The sequence below is a fragment of the Diabrotica virgifera genome, chromosome 10 (genome assembly GCF_917563875.1).
Source record: "Diabrotica virgifera virgifera chromosome 10, PGI_DIABVI_V3a".
Taxonomy (NCBI): Eukaryota; Metazoa; Arthropoda; class Insecta; order Coleoptera; family Chrysomelidae; genus Diabrotica; species Diabrotica virgifera.
The window spans coordinates 59,790,892-59,817,773 of record NC_065452.1 but is presented as its reverse complement, the minus strand read 5'-3'; the positions used below and the strand labels follow the sequence as shown (position 1 = coordinate 59,817,773).

General features: G+C 33.0%; 1 protein-coding gene across 2 annotated transcripts in view; it reads left to right on the top strand.

The window, feature by feature from the left end:
- Positions 1–26,213, top strand: part of LOC126878496 (catenin alpha) — a 94,540-nt gene extending 68,327 nt beyond the window's left edge. Inside the window, exons 4-13 of one of the 2 annotated variants that reach the window (XR_007695680.1) lie at positions 3,478–3,593; positions 13,135–13,553; positions 13,664–13,965; positions 14,803–14,872; positions 15,737–15,804; positions 15,868–16,049; positions 17,092–17,332; positions 19,246–19,362; positions 21,127–23,639; positions 23,931–26,213. Coding sequence is in view for 1 of the 2 variants with exons in the window: in XM_050641246.1 (XP_050497203.1) it covers positions 3,478–3,593; positions 13,135–13,553; positions 13,664–13,965; positions 14,803–14,872; positions 15,737–15,804; positions 15,868–16,049; positions 17,092–17,332; positions 19,246–19,362; positions 21,127–21,291 (1,680 nt within the window). In the remaining variant the exon portion in view is untranslated. Of the gene's footprint in view, positions 1–3,477; positions 3,594–13,134; positions 13,554–13,663; positions 13,966–14,802; positions 14,873–15,736; positions 15,805–15,867; positions 16,050–17,091; positions 17,333–19,245; positions 19,363–21,126 lie in introns of both variants that reach the window. The other variant, XM_050641246.1, reaches the window with a different exon arrangement.
- Positions 26,214–26,882: the final 669 nt, after the last annotated feature.

Below are 26,882 nucleotides of genomic sequence, written 5' to 3'. Positions count from 1 at the left end.
TACACCGATATTCTTAATACCATATTAAAAAATCACTCAAATCGGATAACTGGTTTAGGAAATCCGAGACAAACATGTCCCATTTTTAAGGTGTTCCGCTAATTTTGCCGGTGTGTGAATTTTGGTGAAATATTGTCTCCTTGTCTTACTCCTCGACCTAAGCTGAATTTTTCCGTTTCTTTGTGTACTCGTATACTTGATGTAGCATTCTCATATATGTTTTTGATTAGTGACATGTAACGCTTGTTTCACACACTAAGAATTTTGACGGTGCGATGGTTGAATTCTACATAGTGTCTCGAACAATCAAGTGGAATCTTTCTCCCTTCACCGCTTGAAACGTTATGTGAAGGGAGAAATATTCCATACAATTGCTCGAGCCACTATGTAAATTTCAACCATCGTACGTTCAAAATTCTTAGTGTGTGTTTCGAGCGTGTCTATAGTCTATTCAGCTTTGCTTTAGGGCTTCCAGTACTGTTTCAAACTCTACAGAATCAAAGCCTTCTTGTAATCGACAAATGCAAGAACCAGTGGTATGTTATAATCGATGCATTTTTCAATTAAAATCTTTATGGTATGCAAATGGTCATTTGTGCCATATCCTGTCCTGAAGCCTCTCTGTTCTCTGGGCTGATAAAAATCTAGTTTAGGTGTTAGTCCCTTCATTAAGATTTTCATAAAGAGTTTGTACCTATGTGTCAAGAGGCTGATGGGTCTATAATTTTCTAATTTAGTAATTTCACCTCGTTTCCTCCCTAATTGCCCTCCCTAACTGGGAATAAATAGGCAAAGACAAGTGGGGATGTCTTCTTTGATATAAGATATTCATAACTTTATCGACAGCGGCTTTTCAGGTCGGCAATCGCCAAAGAAATGTTTTTGCGTACTATCGCTGGGTGTGGGCGTTTGATCACCAATACGATTTCGGTGAACACAAGTGTTCCACTATGGTGTCATTGTTATCAATATTTTATCAATTGCTGACTGTTATCTGACAGTGGATATGTTTTCATGTCAGCCGAACATTGATAAAAACAAAGCTATTAAAAGTTTATATCACATCATCAAAGTTACCGCGATGGGAGAGGCAGATATTACGCAAGATATATGGAGGAGTAAAGGACAATGACGGCGTATGGAAAAGAAGACTAAATAAATAAGTAATTGAGCTCTAGAATCAAAGCAGCCTATTACAAAAAGTAAAAACACAAAGAGCACGTTGGATGGGACATGTTTATCGGATGCCTACAATCAGACATGCACAAAAAGTATCAACAAGAGGAAAGCACAGAAGAGGAAGATCAAAATAGAATTGGGAAGAGGTTAAAACCGATGTAAGAAAACTAGGCGTGCCGGACTGGGAGGAAAAGACTAAAGACAGAAATTAGTGGAAATCATGAAGAAAATAGAAGCCATGGGCTTCCGGGTCTGAAGATCTATTATGACATTTTTAAAAGTTTGTAAGAGATAATTTTAGACCCAATCTACACGGGGTACAAAATTAACCGGACACCTTAAAAATGGGTCATTTTTGATGTCTCGAATTTCCTAAACCTGTTGTCCGATTTAAGTGATCTTTTAATATATTATAATAGCCTTATTCTTTAACAATATCGCTCTAATAGTATTGTTGCTAAACAGTTAAATTTTCATTGTATACCGGGTGTACAAATCAAACCGTGTTTTTTTCTCAAAGCTCTCATCATCCTGTGGAATATTCTGGCATTTATAAAATACTGAAATTAAAATCCAATAATAGCCTCATGTTTGCTCAACATTTTGGTTTTTGATTCAATCGCTTACATTAGACCATAAAAAAATTAGATACTTTAACAACTAGCCATGATTTTCATCAATACAGGGTGTTTTGAAATGAATATGGCAAACTTCAAGGGGTAATTCTACATGAAAAAATAATGACAGTGTGCTTTATAAACGGTATGTCCGCAAATGCTTCGTTTCCGAGATAGAAGGTGTTGAAATTTTTCTTACAAACTGACGATTTATTTATTGCTTTAGAACCGGTTGAGATATGCAAATGAAATTTGGTGGGTTTTAAGACGTAGTTCATCATCATCATGGCTTATTCACTCCTGGCGGAGTGTTCGCCGCCAAAGGAGCTTTGCGCCTTTACGAACTTGATTATGTCTTCACCCTGGATGACTTCTTTAATTTCTTCATTTGCTAATCTTCTAAATTCGCCTACACTTATCCTCACCGGTCCCATTATTCATCGAATTATCTTTCTCTCTAAGATTTCTAACCTCATTTCATCTTTTTGTGTTAGGCACATCGTCTCTGCACCATAGGTGATCACTGTCCTGATTGCAGTCTTGTAAATTTTTAATTTGGTTTTCTTACTAATGTGTTTTTCTTTCAAGAATTTTTGGTAGTTCCAGTAGGTTTTATTACCCAGTAGGATGCGTTCATTTATTTCATCCGCTCTATTTATTTCATCCGCTCTAATTTGTTTCATCCGCTCTATTTCATCCAATATGACGGCTCATATTACCCTCATGCGTGCCAATGGTGAATATTAGATTCTTACTTGTATGTCAAAAAATGTACAATAACTACGTCTTAAAACCCACCAAATTTCATTTGCATATCTCTACCGGTTTTAAAGCAATAAATAAATCGTCAATTTGTAAGAAAAATTTCAACACGCTCTATCTCAGAAACGAAGCATTTGCGGACATAGGTTTATAAAGCAAACTGTCATTTTTTCATGTAGAATTACCCCTTGAAGTTTGCCATACTTATTTAAAAACACCCTGTATTGATGAAAAACATGGCCAATTGTTAAAGTACCTAACTTTTTGATGGTCCAACATAAGCGAATGAATCAAACAACAGAATGTTAAAAAAACATGAGGCTACATGAGGTTGGGTTTTAATTTGAGTATTTTATACATGCCAGAATGTTCCACATGGTGATGCGGAGTTTGAGAAAAGAACACAGTTTCATTGGTACACCCGGTATACAATGAAAATTTACCTGTTTAGCAACAATGTTATTACAGCAATATTGTTAAAGAATAAGGCTATAATATATTAAAAGATCACTTAAATCGGACAACAGGTTTAGAAAATTTGAGACATCAAAAATGACTTATTTTGAAGGTGTCTGGTTAATTTTGCACCCCAGTGTATTTATGCAATATATTTTGTGACAAGTATACTTTTAATGAATCAAAATTGTATCTAATAAATGTGGTTTTTGCTTTTGGTATGCTTTTCGTTACCCATAATATTTTGTGCACAAAAACTAAAAATTATTTTTCTATATGTTGTTAATACAATGTTGTTTTTGAAAGTTATTAAATTTCAAACTTTGGTTTGAATATTAAAAACGTCCAGTATCCGAAAAGGGCTACAATGAACCTACCCACCCACATAAATGTTTCTCTTTCTCTTCCTCTTTGTTCAAAATTAAGCCCCATTACGTTGAAATTAACACAATTCCTTTTTCAGATGGGCAATAAAGATAAAAGTGAGAGCCTAATACGAGCAATCGACAATATGGGTAGAAAGACTAAGGATTTAAGAAGACAACTGAGAAAAGCTGTTGTAGATCATGTATCTGACAGGTAAGTAGTTCATAAGTTATAATATTCTAATCATCATCATCATTCTTTTTGCCTTATCCATATGCGGAGTCGGCTAATATAATTGCATTTCTCCACACAATTCTATCTTGGGTCATATCAATATTAACCCCTTTTACCATCATATCCTGCCTAATCGTCTCCCCCAAGTCTTCTTTGGTCTTCCTCTTCTACTCCTTTCAGGAACCTGCACTTCAGCAATTATTCGTATTGGGTGATTAACGTCTCGACGTTGATCATGACCAAACCATCTCAACCTATGTCTCTCATTTTGGCATCAATTGGTGCCACACCTAAACTTCCCCTAATATCCTCATTCCTTTTTCTTTTTCACTGCCCAACATTCAGTTCCGTACATCATAGCCGGTCTTAGGGCTGTTTTATAGAATTTTCCCTTCAGCTTCATTGGAATTTTTGTGTCACACAACACACCACTCACTTCTTTCCACTTCATCCATCCAGCCCTAATTCTACTGCATGCATCTCCATCTATTTCTCCATTACTCTGTAATACCGATCCTAGGTACTTAAAACCATTGCTTTTTACAATCAGTTCACCATCCCAAGATACCATTTTATTTGTAGTAACTCCATCTTTAAATGAACATTCCAAATACTCTGTTTTTGTCCTACTAAGTTTTAAACCTTTTTCCTCCAGAGCTTGCCTCCACTGTTCCAGTTTTTGTTCTAAGTCTCTTTTACTATTTCCTACTAACACGACATCATCAGCATACATTAAGCACCATGGAATGTTACTCTGTCGTTTCGCTGTTATCTGGTCCAAAACTAATGAGAATAAATACGGACTAAGCACCGAGCCTTGGTGCAATCCTACTTTCACATGAAATTTATCAGTCTCTCCCACACTTGTCCTAACACTAGTCGTTACTCCCTCATACATATCTCTCACAATCTGTACATATTCACCAGGGACTCCTTTCTTATTGAGGGCCCACCACATAATCTCTCGAGGATCTCTCATCATATGCCTTCTCAAGATCAATGAATACCATATGAGCGTTTGTTTTTTTATTCCTGTGTTTTTCCATCCGTTGCCTTATAATGAAAATGGCATCTGTTGTTGATCTGCCCTGCATGAAGTTGCTCAAGTAAAAAGCTCAAAATTTTATTGCAATTATCTGCTCTTTGGAACATTGTCAGTAAAGGAAATGAAGAATATCCCATTGGAAAAATTTTTATTTCCAATATTGTATATCTTGTTATCTTTCTATAATATCTTAGTAGTCAACGATTTTCCCAAGACACTCGTTGAGACAAGTATCTAACAACTTCTTCTTTTGGCATCATAACTCTGGATGGGTCTTTGCTTGTCTGGCTATGTCCTAACATTCAGGTCTCTCTTGCGCCCTCTTCTCCATTGTCTTATGTTCATGGTTTTATGATCGTCTTCCGCGTTATCCAACCATCTCGCTCTGAGTCTGCCTTTATTTCGTCTTACTATCGGCTTCCATTATATTTTCTTTGTTTTTGCATAGTCTTGTCTCTGGCCATGGCAGACTTTTCACAAATCTTACGATATCGTAGTAACCTTCATTCAATTCATTAACCTCGTCGTTTCTTCATGTGTCGCTTTCCTCTTGCACCGGGCCATATACTTTTTTCAGACATTGTTTTAAAGATAATCCTGATTTTTATTAACTTGTGGGTAATAAGTAAAAGTAATTTAATAATACAAAGCCAGAGAAATAGGCAAAGTAGTAGAAATTAAAGTATAATAATTGTAGTGGAAGATGACAGCATTAAAAACTCATTAAATAATGATTAGAAAGTCGGTAAAAACTTTTTAGAATTCTTTGGAAATTGTATAAATTATTGACGTTATGAATAGTTTGCATGGAATAATAGTGAGTATTTGTAAACGGCTTAAATAATTAACCTTACCATCGGAAATTTTAGTTCTAACCATAGTAATTGGGCCTACCATTAAAAAAAATATTACCTCCATCATGAGACTTGTTTTATTCCGTTATTCTTGTCGAATTGGACAATTTTTATATTTCGGAAAATTTTCAGGAGGGGGCGTTTGGTAAATATAGTGAGTTCTAAACTTTGGTGCGTCCGAGAACTTCTTCTTCTTTAACGTATCCTAATCGAAGGTTGGATATCAGCACCACTATCTTTACTATATCTACTGCTGCTCTAAAGAGTTCTATAGAACTGCATTTAAACCAGTCCCTTGAATTCTTCAACCATGACACTCTCCTTCTTCCTATACTCATTCCTCCTCTTATCTTTCCCTGTTTCTCAGTCTCAGCATTTCATATCGATGTCCCCTGATTACATACGTGTCCCAGATATTGTAACTTTCTTATTTTTATTGTGTTTATTATTTCGCATTCTTTGCCCATTTCTCGCAATTATTCCATGTTCGTTTTCTTCTGTGTCCATGCTATTCTAAACATCCTTCTGTAACGCCACATTTCAAATGACTAGCTTATTTATGTGTACTTTCTTCAATGTCCAGCTTTCAAATCCATATTGTAGTATCGAGTACACGTAGCACCAGGTCTCTTTATTTTTCTTCTTTCTTGACGTTTTTACCAACTATTTCAATAGAAGTATTTCTATTTAACTTCGATGTCCAGTACAAGAAACTTTGTTTTTGGCTTACTGTCTCACTTACTATTAACTTGCAATCCTTACATTCATATATATCTTCTTTTTTTGTCATGGAATAATCCATTTAGAAGTGTTTTTGTCCACTTTGTATGTAATACGTTGATTGTCTCCCCCATGTACTGCTTCATGTCCTGTCTTGGGTTGGCGAATATGTGCATTAAAATCACCTATGTCTCCTAAATTGATCATTGATAACTTTTCTTTGTATGCATCCTTATCATTCTCTTTTTTAGACCTCACACCACTTTCTAGCCTCTTTCTTCTGCCTAACCTTCTGCTGTTCTTCATCTTTTCACCGCCAAGTTTCTTTGTCCCTAGGAGGTCGTTTACCAGATGTTTTTACTGACACTTTCTCTCTCACTGGTACCAGAACTTTGCTGTTCGCTCCTCACCAGTCATTTACCGTATCCACTATCACCGGTCAGCATATTTACAAAATGCTCCTATACTACGGCACCAGAGTGCCGAAATCGGTTAGCCTTTGAAATACACTATTACGCTACAAACCCTCATTGATTTAGGCACCTATTAAATTATAAGACATCTATTAAATTATGGTGCGTAAGTTTTTATTGCGCTTATTATTGTAAGTATTTTGTATTTCAATTTATTGTATTCAAATAAAAATGTCGAAATTACAATAAACCTATCATACTTAAGAATGTGTTTTTTGACCCTAACCCGAGAAACAAATAAAACAAAAATTAAAACGAGAACGCCAATGAATAAAAAACAAATAAATATTTTTTATTTTTATTTATTTATAAGTACAGATATAAGTACTCGTATACAGTGCGTCCATAAAATAACGCATAAATTCATTATTAACTAAATAAACGACATTATTAGAAATTACCAAAACAGGTCGATTTTTAATATTAATTTATGATTTTTTGGCATATATATCATACTAGTGACGTCATCCGTCTGGACTTGATGACGTAATCGATGATTTTTTCAGTAAGAATAGGGATCGTGTGATAGCTCATTTGAAATACAATTCAATTCTCTATTCAGTAATATAAACATTAACATAATTATTTATACAGGGTATTCAAAAACAATTTTTTAATTAAATTGATTGACACAAAAAGAAGACTTTGCGTAGTTTATTTAATTTAAAATACATTTTAATGCTGTCAGAAAACAGAAATAAAATGTTTATTTCAAATCTAATCATTACTTTTTGCTTAATTTCAATGTTTAAGCTGCCACCCACCTGCCTCTTGACAATTTGAACATTTAATTTTAGCGAATGGTTATTTGCCAAATAAAAAAAATTATTTCTGTTTTATGACAGCAGTAAAATGTATTTTTAATTAAATAAATTAGGCACATTCGTCTTTTTGTGTCAATTAATTTAATATAAAAAATAGAACACCCTGTATAAAAAATTATGTTAATATTTATATTATTGAATATAGAATTGAATTGCCTTTCAAATAAGCTAGCACACGACCCCCTACTCTCCTTTAAAAAAGCATCAATTACGTCATCACGTCCAGACGGATGACGTCACTAGTATGATATATATGCCAAATATCATAAATTAAAATAAAAAGTCGACCTGTTTCGGTAATTTCTAATAATGTTGTTTATTTAGTTAATAATGAATTTTTGCGATACTTTATGGACGCACTGTGTATGAGTAATTATATCTGTACCTATAAATAAATAAAAATAAAAAAATATTTATTTCTTTTTTATTCAATGGCTTTTTATAATTTTTGTTTTATTTGTTTCTCGGGTTAGGGTCAAAAAACACATTCTTAAATATGCTAGGTTTTGAATGGGAAAAAAATATAAAAAAAAATTTTTTTAAGAAACGCTTTTCTTTAGTTACGAGTGACTAAAATTAAAAAAAATCAACTAAAAAGCAAACAATAAAAAAAATTGAAAAAATATAACACATTCGTCAAAGAAAAGCGTGGCGCGTCTTCATCGAATTAAATGGTTTTCGCCCCACGCTTTTCTTTAACGAATGTGTTAGATTTTTTCAATTTTTTTTTATTTTTTGCTTTTTAGTTGATTTTTTTATAATATTTTTAATTTTAGTCACTCATAACTAAAAAAAAGCGTTTCTTAAAATTTTTTTTTTCATATTTTTTTATTTTTTACTTTTTAGTCTTACACTTTTCAAACATTAAAATATATCATCATGTACTAACATGAAAAGTAGTCTGAATCGGCAAAAAAATTGAAACTTTATTGTTTATTTATGAAGCATAACCTAAACAATTAACGTAAAAAGTGAAATTATGTATAGTTCATATAATTAGCTACAATCTGTAAAAGTTTCAAGTTTTTACATTGTAAAAAACAAGAGAATTTAAGCATTTTCCATTAAAATCGTTTTTTATTATTTAAACAATTAATAAACATAAAAAAAATTTTATTGACTATTCGTGTATTGTTCCCACGAATGCATATGCCTGCAAATTTTCATTCATTTGCATTGGGGAAAAGGCAGTCAAATTAACGTCTAAAGATTTAACTATTGAACTAAATAAAAGCGTTTAATAATAATAAGCCACAATTTTACCAAAAAATTGTTTTATTAACATTTCAAGGCCCAAATCGGATTTCGTTGTCAAAATACAAAATACTACTAAAATAAACAAAATGTTGTTGCTAATTAAAAAAATTTTTCTAATAATTTATTTAATCTGACTCATTTATATTGGCAATTATACAGGGTGTCCCGAAAAGATTGGTCATTAATTATACTACACATTTTGGGGTCAAAAATAGTTCGATTGAACCTAACTTACCTTAGTACAAATGTGCTCATAAAAAAAGTTACAAGCCCTTTGAAGTTACAAAATGAAAATCGATTTTTTTCAATATATCGAAAACTCTTAGAGATTTTTCATTGAAAATGGACATGTGGCATTCTTATGGCAGGACCATTTTAAAAGAAAATTATAGTGAAATTTGTAAATCCCATTAAAATTTTATGGGGGTTTTGTTCCCTTAAACCCTCCCAAACTGTTGTGTACGTTCCAATTAATTCATCATTATGTACCATTAGTTAAACACAACGTTTCTAAAACTTTTTGCCTCTTGACATTTTTTTGATAAGCCAGTTTTTATCGAGATGCGGCTTCTTTTTTAATATATTTACATAAAAATTTTATGTGGGTTTTGTTCCTTTAAGCCCCCCAAATGTTTGTGTACGTTCCAATTAAACTATTATTGTGGTACCATTAGTTAAACAAAGTGTTTTTAAAACTTTTTTGGCTCCTAGTCTTTTTTTGATAAGTCACCTTTTATCGAGATGTGGCTTCTTTTTCAAAACATACCTAAAAATGTAAATTATAAATAAATTTTTAGATATTAACAGGTATCTACAATCGTACTTAACTATACAAATATGTGATGGATACGACAAATATTCAAAATATCTCGATAAATAAATACTGGCTTATCTAAAAGGTACTAAGAGGCAAAAAAGTTTTATAAACATTGTGTTTAACTAATAGTGCCACAATAATAATTTAATTGGAACGTACACAAAAGTTTGGGGGGGTTTAAGGGAACAAGACCCCCATAAAATTTTTATGGGGTGGACAAATTTCACTATAATTTTGTTATAAGATGGTTTTGCCATAAGAATGCCACTTGTCCATTTTCAATAAAAAATCTCTAAGAGTTTTCGATATATGAAAAAGAAATCGATTTTCATTTTGTAACTTCAAAGGGTTGTAACTTTTTTTTGTGTGCACTATTGTATATAGGTAAGTGAGGTTCAATCGACCTATTTTTGACCCCAGAATCTGTGGTATAATTTATGACCAATCTTTTCGGGACACCCTGTATATTCAATCAATATCATTAAAAATAGTTGATTATAAAAATGCCACAAGGAAATAGCTTCAGAACAATTCTAGGTTTATTGCAGTTTAGACATTTCTATAAAAAAAATAAAAGTAAAGCAACAAAATGTACCTATGTATCTATAAAAATAATATTGTAGTAGTTATGTTATGAAATAAGAAATTTATGACTATGAATCTGCAATCAATCACAAACAAGTCTGGCTAATTGGCTCTGCCAAAGACATTTTTCAGAAAAGAAAAGACATTTCTATTCCTATTTTTCAAGCCATAAATTGAAATATAAATATACAATACTTACAATAATATTAATTGCAATAAAAACTTAAAACACTAAACACCAAAACTTAATTGAAGTATTATAATTTAATAGATGCCGAAATCAATGAGGGTTCTGTAGCGTAATAGTGTATTTCAAAGGCTAACCGATTTCGGCACTCTGGTGCCGTAGTATAGGAGCATTTGTAAATATGCCACGCACCGGTCAGGCTGAGGCGTTTTACCCTTGATTCTTTTGGGGTTCTGGTACAGAACCCCAAATTATACAGAAATTACATAAAAGAGCAATAAGATATCTGTTTGGCCTCAGAAGAACAACACATTAAAGAAACTAATTCAAAGATCACAGGATTCTAACACTACCTTCTTTATTTATTTTAGAAACTGTTTGCTTAATTCGTAAACATCTACATGTCTTTCCAGCAAGACCTAGACATGACTATTTCACCAGAAATTCTACCTTTGACATCTATTTTTACCGATCCCGTCCAGTGAGTTAGTAAAGAAATCTATATTATATTCTGCAAAAAAAACTATACAACCATCTCCCTCTACAACTTAAATCTGCAACATCTTTCCCCAAGTTCCGTAAAATGACAAAAGCCTATTTATCTGAAAGACCATATTATTCAATAGCAGAGTTTCTTAACCAATAACTAAGAAATCACAGTATTCTTATGTATAAGTAGAAGCTTAATCTATATTTGAGTGTCATATGCAGCAGCTTAACTTATTAAATTTCTTAAGGTAGATTACGCAATTTGCATTTTTTTTTTTAATTTTGCAATAGATTGTTACTGATTTTTATTTCACTTTATTATGTTTTATTTATATTGATGATTTATTTAATTTTAATAAATTGTATTTGTTATTGTTTTTATTTACGATTCTTGTAAGCTTTGTCTATAAAATTGTTAAATTTTTCATGACAATAAAGCATATTTCTATTCCTCATGATTCTCAAGGAAACGCCAATAAATATTATTAAAACAACAAAAGCATAAAAAGAAATATGAAATAAAAATGAGAAACATCTTATATTTCAATTCGTTCAGAGAGGACCATCATCCTCTTACATACGTTTCATCCTTATTAGAGTATCTTCGATGATCCCTAAGGAGAGTGAAACGTACCTAAGAGGATGATGGTCCTCTTTGAACGAAATGAAATATAAGATGACTATCATTTTCATTTCATATACACTCACCGGCAGAGAAAACGGGCACCCCAAAAAATGGGTCATTTTTAATGTCTTGTATTTCCTAAACCTGATGTCCGATTTAAGTAATTTTTTAAATATGTTATAGCCGTATTCTTTATCAATATCGCTGTAATAATATTGTTGCTAGACAGGTGTATTGTCATTGTATACAGGGTGTACGAATCAAACTGTGTTTTTTTCTCAAACTTTGGAACACTCTGTGGAATGTTCTAGCTTTTATAAAATACTGAAATTATAACCAAACTATAGCCTCAGGTTTTCTTAACATTCTGTTTTTTGATTCATTCGCTTATGTTGGATAATAAAAAAGTTAAGCACTTTAACAACTACCCCTGTTTTTCGTTAATACAGGGTGTTTTTAAATAAGTACGGCAAACTTTAAGGGGTAATTCTGCATGATAAAATAATGACAGTTTGCTTTATAAACGTATGCCCGCAAATGCTTCGTTTCCGAGATAGGGGGTGTTGAAATTGTTCTTACAAACTGACGATTTATTTATTTCTCTAAAACGGTTTGTGATATGCAAGTGAAATTTTGTAGATTTTAAGAGGTAGTTATTGCTCATTTTTTGGCATACAATTAAGAATTTTATATTCACCATTGGCGTGCATACGCGTATAAATATTTTAGATATATCCCGTATGCACGCCAATGGTGAATATAAAATTCTCAATTGTATGCCAAAAAATGCGCAATAACTAGCTCTTAAAATCTACCAAATTTCATTTGCATATCACAAACCGTTTTAGAGCAATAAATAAATCGTCAGTTTGTAAGAACAATTTCAACACCCCCTATCTCAGAAACGAAGTATTTGCGGGCATAAGTTTATAAAGCAAACTGTCATTATTTTATCATGCAGAATTACCCCTTAAAGCTTGCCGTACTTATTGAAAAACACCCTGTATTGACGAAAAACAGGGGTAGTTGTTAAAGTGCCTAACTTTTTTTATTATCCAACATAAGCGAATGAATAAAAAAACAGAATGTTAAGAAAATCTGTGGCTATAGTTGGGTTTTAATTTTAGTATTTTATAAAAGCTAGAACATTCCACAGGGTGTTCCAAAGTTTGAGAAAAAAACACAGTTTGATTTGTACACCCTGTATACAATGACAATGCACCTGTCTAGCAACAATATTATTACAGCGATATTGATAAAGAATAAGGCTATAACATATTAAAAAAATTACTTAAATCGGACATCAGGTTTAGGAAATACAAGACATTAAAAATGACCCATTTTTTGGGGTGCCCGTTTTCTCTGCCGGTGAGTGTATATTAGTTTACTCCTAACTAAGTACAGGGAACCAAAATAGATCAGTAGACATGTAGTGAAATGCAATTTTAGATTTCCCCTAGTCTTCTTTAATTCATCTTTCGTCTGATTTGCAAGTATTAGAAAGCACGAATACAGGACTTACCAGAATCTGGTCCCAATAGAAGTCTTTATTTGTTCGGAAATAAAGCTTCGAACTTTTTAAAAAATAAATAGTTTATTATTTTTTTAATTTTGGTAATTAATCAGAGTTTCTTATTAATTTAGTTTCTTGGAAACCAACGTACCTCTTCTCGTTTTAATAAAGGCAGCTCAAAATGGCAACGAAAAGGAGGTAGAAGAATATGCAGTTGTATTTACTGAACATTCCAATAAGTTAGTAGAAGTTGCTAACCTTGTCTGCAGCATGTCTAATAATGAAGATGGTGTCAAAATGGTTAGATATGCTGCTGCTCAGATCGACAATCTGTGTCCTGAAGTAATAAATGCAGCTAGAATTTTAGCCGCTAGACCTCGCAGTAAAGTTGCTCAAGAAAATATGGACGCATTCAAGCAATCATGGGAGAATCAAGTGAGACTTCTGACTGAAGCAGTCGATGACATTACTACTATCGACGACTTTTTGGCTGTTTCTGAAAACCATATTCTGGAAGATGTTAATAAATGTGTACTTGCCTTGCAAGAAGGTAAGTTATGCTTATTAATTTGTTCTACTTTTGGGTGGGTCCTAGTATTCATCGTGAGGGTTCTTAGCACCCCTTTGGCTGAAATTGTTAAATATTAAATATCATTTCAGGTGATTCTGACACATTGGATCGCACTGCCAGTGGTATAAGAGGAAGATCCAATAGGGTGTGCAATGTAGTAACAGCTGAAATGGATAATTACGAACCTTGCATTTATACCAAACGTGTTCTTGAAGCCGTCAAAGTATTGAATGATCAAGTGATGCCCAAGTTTACTCAAAGAGTGCAAGTTGCAGTTCAAGCTTTGGGAAATAGTCCTCCCAAAGAAGTGGATGAAAACGATTTTATCGATGCTTCTAGACTTGTTTACGATGGAGTGAGAGAAATAAGAAGAGCCGTTCTAATGAATAGAGTAATTTAATTAGATTTATTTATTTTATTTAAGCGATAGCATAACATTACATCATCAGAACATAACATATATTACATATAAAGTCATTTATACATCATCATCATATACAGCTTTCTCTTATTGATGCAAGAAATTTTTGAAATCCTTCTATAGCACCATATTTGAAAGGCGATTTAGATCACTTTTATTCACAGTCCAAGACTTGACTCCATAAAGTAAGACTAAGAACACGTAGCAAGGAAGTAGGCGAATCCGCAATGGCAATTTTAGGTCTCTGTTACATAATACCTTGACATCCTTCTGAAATCGGGTCTGACCTACTCAATTCTGGATCTAATTTCACTGTGACTCTCTGCGTTACAATTTAACTGATATCCAAGACGGTTTTATAATTTATTGTTTACTCATTACGAGTATTTTGGTTTTCCGTATGTTCAGATCCAGACCTGCTTCCTTACTGCTCTCAACGACACTACCAAGTAATGTTTGCAGATCTTCTTGATTAGAAGCTAGGAGTACTATGTCATCCGCATATCACAAATTATTTATTGATAACTTCACCTTTGACAATTATTCCTGCTTGTTTTTGAGAAAGTGGATTTCTGAAAATTCATTTGGAGTAAACTGCTATTTCATCGCTGCTGTACTCCTCTTTTAGTATTAAGAGCCTGTGATTCCAAACCGTCTACTAAAACTGTTTGATTCCAATAAACGTTTACAATTATGCGAACTTCTCTGCCACCCAAGCCAAAGTGATGATGTAATTTCTGTTTCGCTATCAGATTTGTTTCTGTTATTGGATAATTAATTGATTCTAATTGTATCTTATCATTGTAGGCCGATGAAGATTTAGATCCAGAAGATGTCGAATTGGATGAAAACTATCTAATAGAAACAAGAAGCAAATGTAAGTGAAGTTTTTATTTATAATAATTAAATCATTTATCACTATACCTTTTTCATGTCCATTCAGTGTAATTTGTAAATAAAGAGAGAGAACAACATAAACTCAATCATGCTCGAAATTAAAGAAAACATTATTTACTTGGGAATGGCTAAAATGTTGTATATTAATTGACAAATTGGTGATATCTCTACCTTAGAAGAAGACCGTCATATGTCAAAATATCAAAAACTTTACTCATAACTGCAAACATGCTAGTATTTTAGCTTTGTACTAGCATGTAAAAGGCTATGGTCAATCCCACTCTTCATTAATCCTATTTTAGGCCATAAAATTTTTCCGTCTTGACGTTCTTCTTAAAAAAACTGTTCTAGGATTATTAATTATATGTTTGGAGATAATTCACTTTGGAGAACTTCAAAAGTTCTAAAATACTGACATAACTCAAAAAAAAATACTACAACTCATATCAAACATAACCTCAACTTAATAAGAAGACTTAACTCAAAAAGATGCAGTGTTCCATAAAAGAAGTACTTACATCCACTCAGCATGATATCTGGGTAGCAACTGAAATATGATAATATTAACGACACTTTTACCATCAGATGACCAAAGGTATAAAGTAACTTTATGACGTTGTCATACAAAAAAATATAGAGTATTTGAAATCTGCTCACTAGCATAGTCCATTTTTTACTTTTTTTGAGATATGGCTGTGTTCTTCCAAGGTAGCTATATGATCCAAATGTTTCTTTACAGAAAATATTAGATATAAAATTAAACACATACGCGCAGTTTTTAATAGATATTGATACCTTGAATAGAGACTAGAACATATTGTAAAATGGTACTATTTATTTTTAGCGAGCGCTCACACAGGCGAACATGGAGTTGATGAGTATCCAGATATTAGTGGAATTACAACGGCTAGGGTAAGTTACTGCTATTATTTATTTATTTATTGTTTTACTGATTGTTTTACTTATTTATTGCAGGAAGCTATGGGTAAAATGCCGGAAGAAGATAAACAGAAGATTTTGCAACAGGTTGAGTTCTTCAGGAGTGAAAAACTCAAGTTTGACCGTGAGGTCGCTAAATGGGACGACACTGGCAACGATATTATCGTTCTTGCTAAGCACATGTGTATGATTATGATGGAAATGACAGATTTTACCAGGTACGATATACATAAGAGTAATATATTCATTACAGTACATAATATAGATTATTTCCTGTTACTGCGTAAAGGAGCATAGGACATCCATGAAGCTTTTCCATTGGACTCTCTCTCTGCCCATAGCTGCTACCTGCCCCCAGTTCTTTCTCAGACCTGTGTAGTCAGCTTCATTTGTTCTTTTCCAGGTCGTTGCGGGTCGTCCTTGCTTTCTTTGTCCTGCTACTGTCCATTTTAGAGCTTTCTTTGTTATGTCTGCGTTGTCCTTCTTCAGGGTGTGTCCCAGCCAATTCCATATTTTCCTTTTAATTGCAATTTCAATTGGCTCTTGTTTGGATTTCTTCCAGAGTTCTTGATTTGTTATGATGTTGGGCCAATATACTTTCAAAATTTTTCGGAGGCACCTGTTGACAAATACTTGCGAGTTTTTGACAGTTCCCTCTGTTATTGCCCAGGTTACATACCATACTTTAAATATTAACCATTTTATCCAATTCTACATTGGAGATTTACATATACATATATGTATGTACTAAATTTATTTTTTATTTTCCGTGGTCGTGTCTATTGAAAACAAGCTATACCATAGCCCTAACTCTTTTAAACACGCAGGTATTTTCTCCTTCTATCTCAAATGTGCAATTATCTTTATCTTTATCTGCTTCTCCCATTTTCATGTATTTTGTCTTTTCCTTATTTGTTAGAAGCCCAAATGTTTTGCCCCTTTTATTATATTGGTCGTATAATTGGTAATATTTTTAGTTCTTTCTTACTTGTCGTTAATAGTGTCAATGTTATACATGTTCTCCGCAATGTTTTGTTCTTAACGTGAATCGCTCTATGGTGAACACTTTGTTTAATATCTAATGCCATGTTGCCAATCCTCGTCATAAGATGATTACTCAAAATTACCTATAATTGTTGAGATTTGTTAGCACGGCAATTATAATATTGTCACAATTTTTGTTTTCTCTGTTTTGTTTAACCATCTTTATTGCTTCATTCATTATTTCCTGGTGATACCGACTAATTATTTTTCTTTTAGGGGTCGTGGCCCTCTAAAAACCACTATGGACGTTATTAATGCGGCTAAAAAGATTTCCGAAGCTGGAACCAAATTAGATAAACTTACTCGCCAAATAGCTGAACAGTGCCCAGAGAGTTCCACCAAAAAAGATTTGTTGGCTTATTTGCAACGTATTGCTCTTTACTGCCACCAGATGAACATTACATCAAAGGTTAAAGCCGATGTTCAAAACATCAGTGGAGAACTTATTGTATCTGGGGTAAGTGTACTCATACTATGAATATATAGTCGAAGCAATAAAGCACTGAACCTCCAAAAAAAAGACAAGACGGATCTTAATAATTAATTTTGCATTCGATTCGTGAATGCGCCAAGAAACTTTGTGAACCGGAGCCATGATATAACATTGAAAAACTGCATACAAAAAATGCAATCTTAAAGTGTATCTCAAACAGATAATAAAAAAATTCAGAACTCATCAATTATCGTCGGAAATGAGTTCAATTTTGTTACTCGGGGGTTTTTGGGGTCGCTGAAAACGAATATGACGTCAAAAGTGATCTCCGGAGTACCTGGTGCCCAGGGTACCTACTGTGTACCTCGTCTTGAGGAGTTTTCGGCAAATTCATTAAAAATTAGTCAAAAATCATTACTCGAAAGTTTTTGGGGCCGTTAACGACGAATATGACATCGGAAGTAATTTCCGGAGTACCTGATGCACAGGGTACCTACTGTTTACCTCGTCTTGTGCAGTTTTCGGCAAAAAATTTATTAAAAAATAAGTCAAAAATAATTCAGATCTCCGGAATACCTGGTGCCCAGGGTACCTACTTCTTATGGAGTTTTTGGCAAATTCATTAAAAAATTAGCCAAAAATCATTACTCGGGGGGTTTCGGGTCGCTGACGACGAATATGACATCGGAAGTGCTCTACGGAGTACTTGGTACCCAGGGTACCTTCTGTTTACCTCGTTTTCTGGAGTTTTTGTCAAATTCATTAAAAAATTAGTTAAAATTCAATACTTAGGGGTTTTTGGAGTCTCTGACGACGAATATGACATCGGAAGTGATCTCCGGTGTACCTGGTGCCCAGGGTACCTACTGTTTATCTCGTAACTAATGATGTTTGACTAATTTTTTAATGAATTTGCCAAAAACTCCAGAAAACGAGGTAAACAGTAGTTACCCTGGGTACCAGGTACTCCGTAGATCACTTCCGATGTCATATTCGTCGTCAGCGACCCAAAAACCCCCCGAGTAATGATTTTTGGCTATTTTTTTAATGAATTTGCCGAAAACTCCATAAGAAGTAGGTACCCTGGGCACCAGGTATTCCGGAGATCGCTTCCGATGTCATATTCGTCGTTACCGACCCTAAAAACCCCCCGAGTAATTATTTTTGACTAATTTTTTAATAAATTTTTTGTCGAAAACTCCACAAGAGAGCTAAACAGTAGGTACCCTGGGCACCAGGTACTCCGAAAATCACTTCCGATGTCATATTCGTCGTTAGCGGTCCCAAAAACCCCCCGAGTAATGATTTTTGACTCATTTTTTAATGAATTTTAATGACGAGGTAAACAGTAGGTACCCTTGGCAACAGGTACTCCGGAGATCACTTTTGACGTCATATTCGTTTTCAGCGACCCCAAAAACCCCCCGAGTAACAAAATTGAACTCATTTCCGCCGATAATTGACGAGTTCTGAATTTTTTTATTGTCTGTTTTAGATGCACTTTAAGAATGCATTTTTTGTATGCCATTTTTCCAATATTATATCATGGCTCCGGTTTACAAAGTTTCCTGGTGCATTCACGAATCGAATGCAAAAAGAATTATTAAGATCCGTCTTGTCCTTTTTTTTCGGAGGTAAGGCCGATTATAGTACTTTATTGCTTCGTCTAATACAATACATTTAGTTTTCTATTAGGTATAGCCGACTGAAGGAAGCGCTAAAATCGGCAACATTGTTTATGAGAATGAGTTACATTGACCGACGCGAGTCAAGTGCATTAGGTGGGTAGCGAGGAAGCAGTGTTGTCATTTTGAGGCCGTATATCTAATTTAAAACTAAACAGTATCTATACTACTTATTTAGATTTAGATTACATATGGATTTTATTTCTATGGTTTGATTAATTATATATTAATAATTTTTATCATTCTTTTCAGTTGGACAGTGCTACTTCTTTGATTCAAGCTGCTAAGAACTTGATGAATGCTGTAGTTCTCACAGTAAAAGCTTCATATGTGGCATCCACCAAATACCCAAGACAAGGAACTATTGCAGTAAGTATAATGTAGAAGTATAATCAAAACACAATAGTGCGATGCCAATTTAGATACTAATGCAGATACCAACGGCAATATATATAGTTGTCTTTGATTACACGGTCTATTCAATACAGTATTATAATTGATTGTTGTAAAGCAACACTTGTATTGCTACAACACTTACATATATTACAGAATTCACAATCATATCTACACATCCATATACGATTGTCAAATATGGATTCGATTCTTCTTTACTCCAATGTAAAATTCTTTGGTATCTTGTGCTGAACTGTTTACTAATATCATTTATTGAAATGAGTAATGGTTTCCCTAAATTTGGTCGTAAACATTTTAGGCCCTTATTTCTCTCAATGACTTTCTCGATTTTATTATCAGTGTGTTTTCTTAGATCTTCTCTTGTTTTTCTCCTGATAAATTTGTTTAGTTCTACGTATTCTGTGTTTCTTTTGTTTTCGCTTATTAGTTTTTGTCTATTTTCCATTAATTTACCTGTCCCGCTACATAATATATTTTCCTTTGTTCTTAGTTTTTTGGCAGTTTTCATTCCCGCTTCTAAGAGCTTTCCTTTATTTCTTCATTAATTTTATTAATTATTGACTCTTCCTTTGCTAATTGTTGTTTATAGTTTTCCCTTAAAGTCTGTCTATATTCTTTTGCGTTTTGTCTTATTCTGTTATGGTCAATAGCCGTTGGTTTTCTTCTGGCTTTCTGCGTCTCTATTTATTTCTATTTTTGCTCGTAGTATGCGGTGGTCGCTGCCAGTTGAGAATTTAAGTGCAGTTACGTCTTCGAAGATTTTTTTATTTTGGCAGAGGAAGTAGTCTATTTCATCTTTTGTCACCCCATTTGGGGAGACAATGTCCATTTTCGGTTTGGCTTCTTATTAAAGTATTTATTTATTGCATGAAGGTTTTCTTGTTCTAAATATTCTAGTAGTCTTTCACTCCTAATATTCCTTGATCCAAATCCATAGTTTCCTATTTTGTTTTCTGAATCTTCCATTTTCTTTCCGATTTTTACGTTAAAATCTCCCATAATGATTGTTGTTTTTATATTTTTGTCTTCCATTGCTATGTGGTGTCATCATAAAATTTATCAATTTCTTCCTCCTCATGTGTTGTATTTTGCATACATACCTTTAATTTTTTTTTGCGATACGCTTTAATTACTATTTTTGTTAAATTTTTACTAACTTCTCAAAACGAAATAACATTAGTCATTTAAAATTCACATTTAATATACAAACCATATGCTAACAAGGGCCGTTAAGTTAAGAAACTATCCCTAAGCAGATTGTATAAAATTAATGTTTTTTTTTTTCAAGGAAACACTAATAGATTTCGAGGCCAGATTGCCACGCTCTTTATGTCAGCTTCTTAAAATACAGAAAGGTTCTCATCTTTTAAAACGCAGATGTTAGTAATTTATTGCCTTTCTAGCCATATTGTAAAACCGCAAGCATCATGACATAATAGAGTGTTGTGGTCTGGCATTATCGACACAGCAGGCGAACGAGTCAGACGTACCCTCGCTAACAAACCCTTATGAGATAATAAACGAAGCACGCTTGTTTACCCAATAAATAAATATATTACTGTTCGTTGTTACACTTATTTTTAATTGATTCGGTCAACACCACACCAACGGAAAACCTTAAAAAATTATTTTCTATTGTCATAGGCCTAGCACAAGTTACACAAACATTTTGTTTAAAATCGTAGATTTCATTAGAGCTAATGATATATTCTATTTCAGTCGCCGATTGTTGTCTGGAAGATGAAAGCGCCAGAGAAGAAGCCGTTAGTCAGACCAGAGAAACCCGAAGAAGTTCGTGCCAAAGTACGCAAAGGCTCACAAAAGAAAGTTCAAAATCCAATTCACGCTCTTTCTGAATTCCAAAGCCCAACTGAGTCTGTGTAAACGTAAACCTTTATCCATTAATATATTAACCAGATGTTAACTATTATTTGCCTGATTATTCTGTGACATTTTCTATGTACCTATAGATTCGTATTAATATAAAGTCTGATTAGAGGCATGTTCAAGTTCATTTAACATTTGAACAGTACATAGTAAGTCCGTAGTTTCATCAAGTGTTAAATACAGTGTGTTCTAACGAAAATATGACCCCCTCCCAGAAACTGAGAAACCAAGAGTTTCTTCACAATTTAAAAATCACGTCAATTTGTATTGGAAGAGGGACGAATGTTCATGCAAAATTCATGCCCTCAGATGTAACCCCCTACTGCCCCCCAGTTTTTTAAAATAGCAAGTGTTGTCGAGTTGCACATCATTTGAAAGGTATTTTTTTTCTCTACACGACCAGCTATTTTTTTTATTTGCGGAATAACTTAAAAGACAATTTTGGATTTAACTAATTTATAATACATTTGTTAAGTCCAGAATTATCTTCAAACTTATTACTTAATTAAAAAAAATAGAGTGGCATGTAGAGAAAAAAAATTACCTTTCAAATGGTGTGCCTTGCTATTAAAAAAAGCTGGGGGTTGATGCGGGGCAGTAGGGGGTTACATTTGAGGGCATGAAGTTTGCATGAAAATTCGTCCCCTTCCTATTATAAATTGACGTGTTTTTTAAATTTTGAAGAAGCTCTTGGTTTCTGAGTTTCTGGGGGGGGGGGGGGGGTCAAATTTTCGTTGGAACAGACTATATAAGAATATGCCCGAGAGGTCGACAAACGATATAACAACTGCAAGTTGACACATTTCTAACTTGAAAAATGATTAGTTATTTTGTATAGCTCGTATAAAGACTAGTGTATTGCCAAATATACACCCCGGTAATATTTTATATTTATTTATAAAATCGTTAATCATAATAAATATCACTGATTTTTACAAAAAATACGCAATATTGGTTAGAACAATCAAGTTTTTAATATTCCAAAACAATATCGCACCTCCGCTCAAATAGTTGTCATAACTCAAAAAATTTTAAAATCGGTTTGATTGCACCAACAGTTTAATAAAACTATAAACTCGTATCTTACAAAGTGTCACGTCTATGGGTCAAGTATTTATCGTTAGATGACACTAGTGTCATTATACGATTAGCCAAAATCAACGACGCACCGAACACAAACAGTGACACATATCGACTTGTGCAAGGCATTTGCACATCGAAGATGTGTATTAAGCATCGTTTGTCGAGTTACAGTATATGTGATTAATTTATTCAAAACAATCTGCGTATGTGCTCAACATTTATCACTTATTTATCTTTCATTTTGCAGTATTTTGTGTTTAATGTTGTTACTTGTATTTAAAGTTACATCATTAAAAGGTATAAGTCTGTTAACCAGACAATAATAATATTATATTCTGTACTGCAAGTGTCACTTTTGATAAATAATATTTCGTAAATTTTTCGTTATTTTATCTGTATAGTGTCACAACTCAAAAAGAAAATGATTTTTTTAAATATTTTTAATATACTTAATACGCTATTTTATACAGCTTCAAAAACCATTGCAACTGACTAAAATAGTTATTCTAATTTTAATAGTTTTTGAATTAAACCCGAAAATGTTGTAGGACAAACTTTAAACGTCGTTTTCTCGAAACTTTTCATTTTTGACTTATGACACTCTTTGAACGGAAGTGCGATATGTCGGACATGCGCCAAGAAGTTTTTCGTTACATTTGACCGTGTTGCCAGTTTCAACCTTTAAAAGATCTAAAAATTTAATGAAAATTACTTAAGTTAAACAGATGGATGCAATCCTAATAACTTGGTGGGTATGGATATAACGATGCGACAGCGGTAAAGAATGCATGCATCCTCTTCTTCCGATCAGAAAATCTTCTTTTGAAGTAAAATTTTTCAAGATAACCCACAAAATGGTCTTTCCTTATTCCATACTTGGGAATGGTGGTCCAAATTTCCCTCCAGAGTCCAAAGCCAAATCCGTGGCTTTAAATGTAAGAAAGTTGCCAAGATAATTATTTCCTTTACTGGCAGTTTACTCGCTTCCAAGAAGGTCCCTTTCTTTTTCGTGTCCTAAACTATTTTCAGTTGTTTTGCGTAATCAGCATTCGCCTATTCGCCAATCCAAAGGTTTTTTTGAGAAGATGAAAAATCGGATTTTGGAGGTAATGTTACTATTATTAGTAAATTGAGCCATATGCTGGCGCTCTTATATAAAATATAAACATTTCTAATATCTTCAAAATGATCTGTTGTTCAAATGTTCACAAAATATTTATTTATATACCCCTGTTTAAATTTAATCAAAACTTTCACAAGTCGTAGTCAGGTAGTCACTAGTGAGTGAGAGTAGTGAGTTAGTGACTGAACTCGGTCCTAATTATTCTGATATTGTATCACTTGGTTTTATTTATTTTTTTTTTGAAACAGTAGTTGATACTTTTGTTGATTTTTCTTTTAAGACCGAAGCAGGTGCTTTAAATTGCGTTTCTTATAATAAAATATAAACATTTTTAATATCTTCAAAATGATCTGTTGTTCAAAAGTTCACAAAATATTTATTTATATACCCCTGTTTTAATTTAATCAAAACTTTTACAAGTCGTAGTCAGGTAGTCACTAGTGAGTGAGAGTAGTGAGTTAGTGACTGAACTCGGTCCTAATTATTCTGATATTGTATCACTTGGTTTTATTTATTTTTTTTTTGAAACAGTAGTTGATACTAATGTAATCGAGGAGCAGTAAATAAATAACAAGATGGCTCTAGGTTGTCGTTAAACACTTTATTACATTTATGTAAAAACAAACGTTGACTACCATCTAATATCTAACTAAGGTTAAGTCTATCTTCTATAAAACATAGCCGCACCCATTTGTGCGGGAACCAGTGTGTCCAACGGCTGTCACATGCGTTAAGCCAAGTCTACATGTGTTAAGCCGTGTCTACACTGTTTCTCACGATACTACAGATACTTTTGTTGATTTTTCTTTTAAGACCGAAGCAGGTCCTTTAAATTGCGTTTCTTATATAAAATATAAACATTTTTAATATCTTCAAAATGATCTGTTGTTCAAAAGTTCACAAAATATTTATTTATATACCCCTGTTTAAATTTAATCAAAACTTTCACAAGTCGTAGTCACTAGTGAGTGAGAGTAGTGAGTTAGTGACTGAACTCGGTCCTAATTATTCTGATATTGTATCACTTGGTTTTATTTTTGTTGAAACAGTAGTTGATACTTTGGTTGATTTTTCTTTTAAGACCGAAGCAGGTCCTTTAAATTTATAATAGTCTTTGTCAAGGCTATTATACATTTTTGAAGAGCCAAAACAACAATAATCGGCATTTTTGAGGTAGGGCTGAAATTCTCCGATGGATTGACTGGGAAACCACCCCTGGCGCCATAAATTTGCGAACGGCGACTACAAGGAACAGGAAAAAGGACGAGGTGCTGGAATAAATTAAAGAAATGAAAACTGAACATTAATTAAACTCGGTGAATACCTCAAAGAAATGAGTGAACTAAGAGCAGAAAATACGCAAATGAAAGCAGAAATTAAAGAATTACGAGAAGAAATGGAAACGCTAAGTAAACTAAAATTTAAGGAGGCAGTGCCAAAGAGACATAAAATACATTTTAGAAAGGATTCAGGTGGTACACATTATTAACTCTTCCTTTAGAAATTCGTGGCTTTAAATGTAATAAAGTTGCCGCCACCAAGATAATTATTTCCTTTACTGGCAGTTTACTCGCTTCCAAAAAGGTCCCTTTCTTTGTCGATAGAGTAAAGCCACATCTTTCGGGTTTTTGCCTTTAGTGACAATAGAACATTTTATCTATTATGTAACTGAAATATTATAAATAAAATGAACATTTTATATTTTTTGCTGTTGGAACTATGGCACTTCTGGTTTTAAAGATTCATCATCAACTTATCATACACTTTTGGGTTATTAAGATTGATCCTGTATCGTATTAACACTTTTTCAAAAAGTATTGATTTTATAAATAAATATAAACTTTCACCACGCAAGAACTGCAATAAGGTATCACTAAATACTCTTTTTATTATAGGCAAGTAACAAATTGTTTCTGAGTTTTTTGATCACTTTAATATATGAAATCTAGGTCTACAATATCCCTATTAAAAACTAAATGTTACTTTGTAAATTTATCGTTCTATATATTAAGAGTAGGTATTATAAGTCAAAAATGAATATTTTTTATGCTCTCTGCTGAAATAATTATTACAACTTACAACTAAATATCAAAATGGTGATGAAATATGATCCATAATTGTAGTAATTAACTATTTTACTTTCTGTTTTGATAATTACATAATTTTTAAGTTCAAAATATAGAAGAATGCAGAAAGGTCTTTATTACGACTTATACTCTTAGTAAATAGCACGTTAGAGATATTATACTATATATTTGGCGACACCTATTATTTTATACACCCCGTAGATGCTAAACGCTAGTAGATAGAACTAATATTCAAGTTGGAAAGACGATTTTAGATGCTTTACCCAAAAATGGCAGTGGCCAGATCCAGATGCTATGCAAACTTGATTTCAGCTTTTAAGAGTGTTTTGACTAAAAAATAAAAGTAATGAATCATTAAATTAAGGTGGAAAAGCACTAAATACATAAAATACAAGTTTTCGTTAGTCGACTCCTTTAAACGGTTTTCCTTTTAGAATTTACTATATGTAGACTTGTTGTTTTGGGGTATACATATCAACATTCTACACTATATTCAGTATTTTTGTGTGCAACTATTTCTATGAGCATATGTGGTTTCAGATTAGGTTGGTTTTTGTAGTTAGAGCTTTATTTACATTATGTATTTTATTACTTACTCTTGATACTGAATAAAGCATTTTGCTATATCTCGTTTATTCTTTAAAAAAATCGCACCTTACCAAATCTTAACACCCTTTGAGCTCGTTAACATGACAGGCGCTTAACGCGCGATTTGATAACGCTCGATTACAACTACATACACTAAGCATCAAAATTAACGCACCACCTTAAAAATGGGACATTTTTGATGTCTTGTATTTCCTAAACCTGTTGTCCGATTTGAGTGATTTTTTTAGGATATTACAGCTTTATTCTTCAAGAATATCGATGTAATAATATTATTGCTAAACAGTTAAGTGTCATTGTATACCGGGTGTAACAATGATAGTGTGTTTTTCCTCAAAGTGTGGAATATTCTAGCGGATATTAAATATTGAAATTAAAACTCAACTGTACCCTTTGCTTAAAATTTTGCTTTTCGATTCATTCGCTTATGTGGGAAAATAAAAATTTAGGTACTTTAACAACTAGCCATGTTATTCATCAATACAGCGCACAGTGTTCAAAATTGAAGGAAACGTGATCGAAAGTCCAAAAAAAAATAAATCTGAGAATGCCGAAATTAAGGGGTTTGTTTGTACTACTCATGATGCAACTTTTCAGCAAAAATTGATTTTTTAAGTTTGTTAGGGCCAGGTGTATTAATGATCAAAAGTACAAAATTCAATATAATTTTATACATCAAATTTAAATCC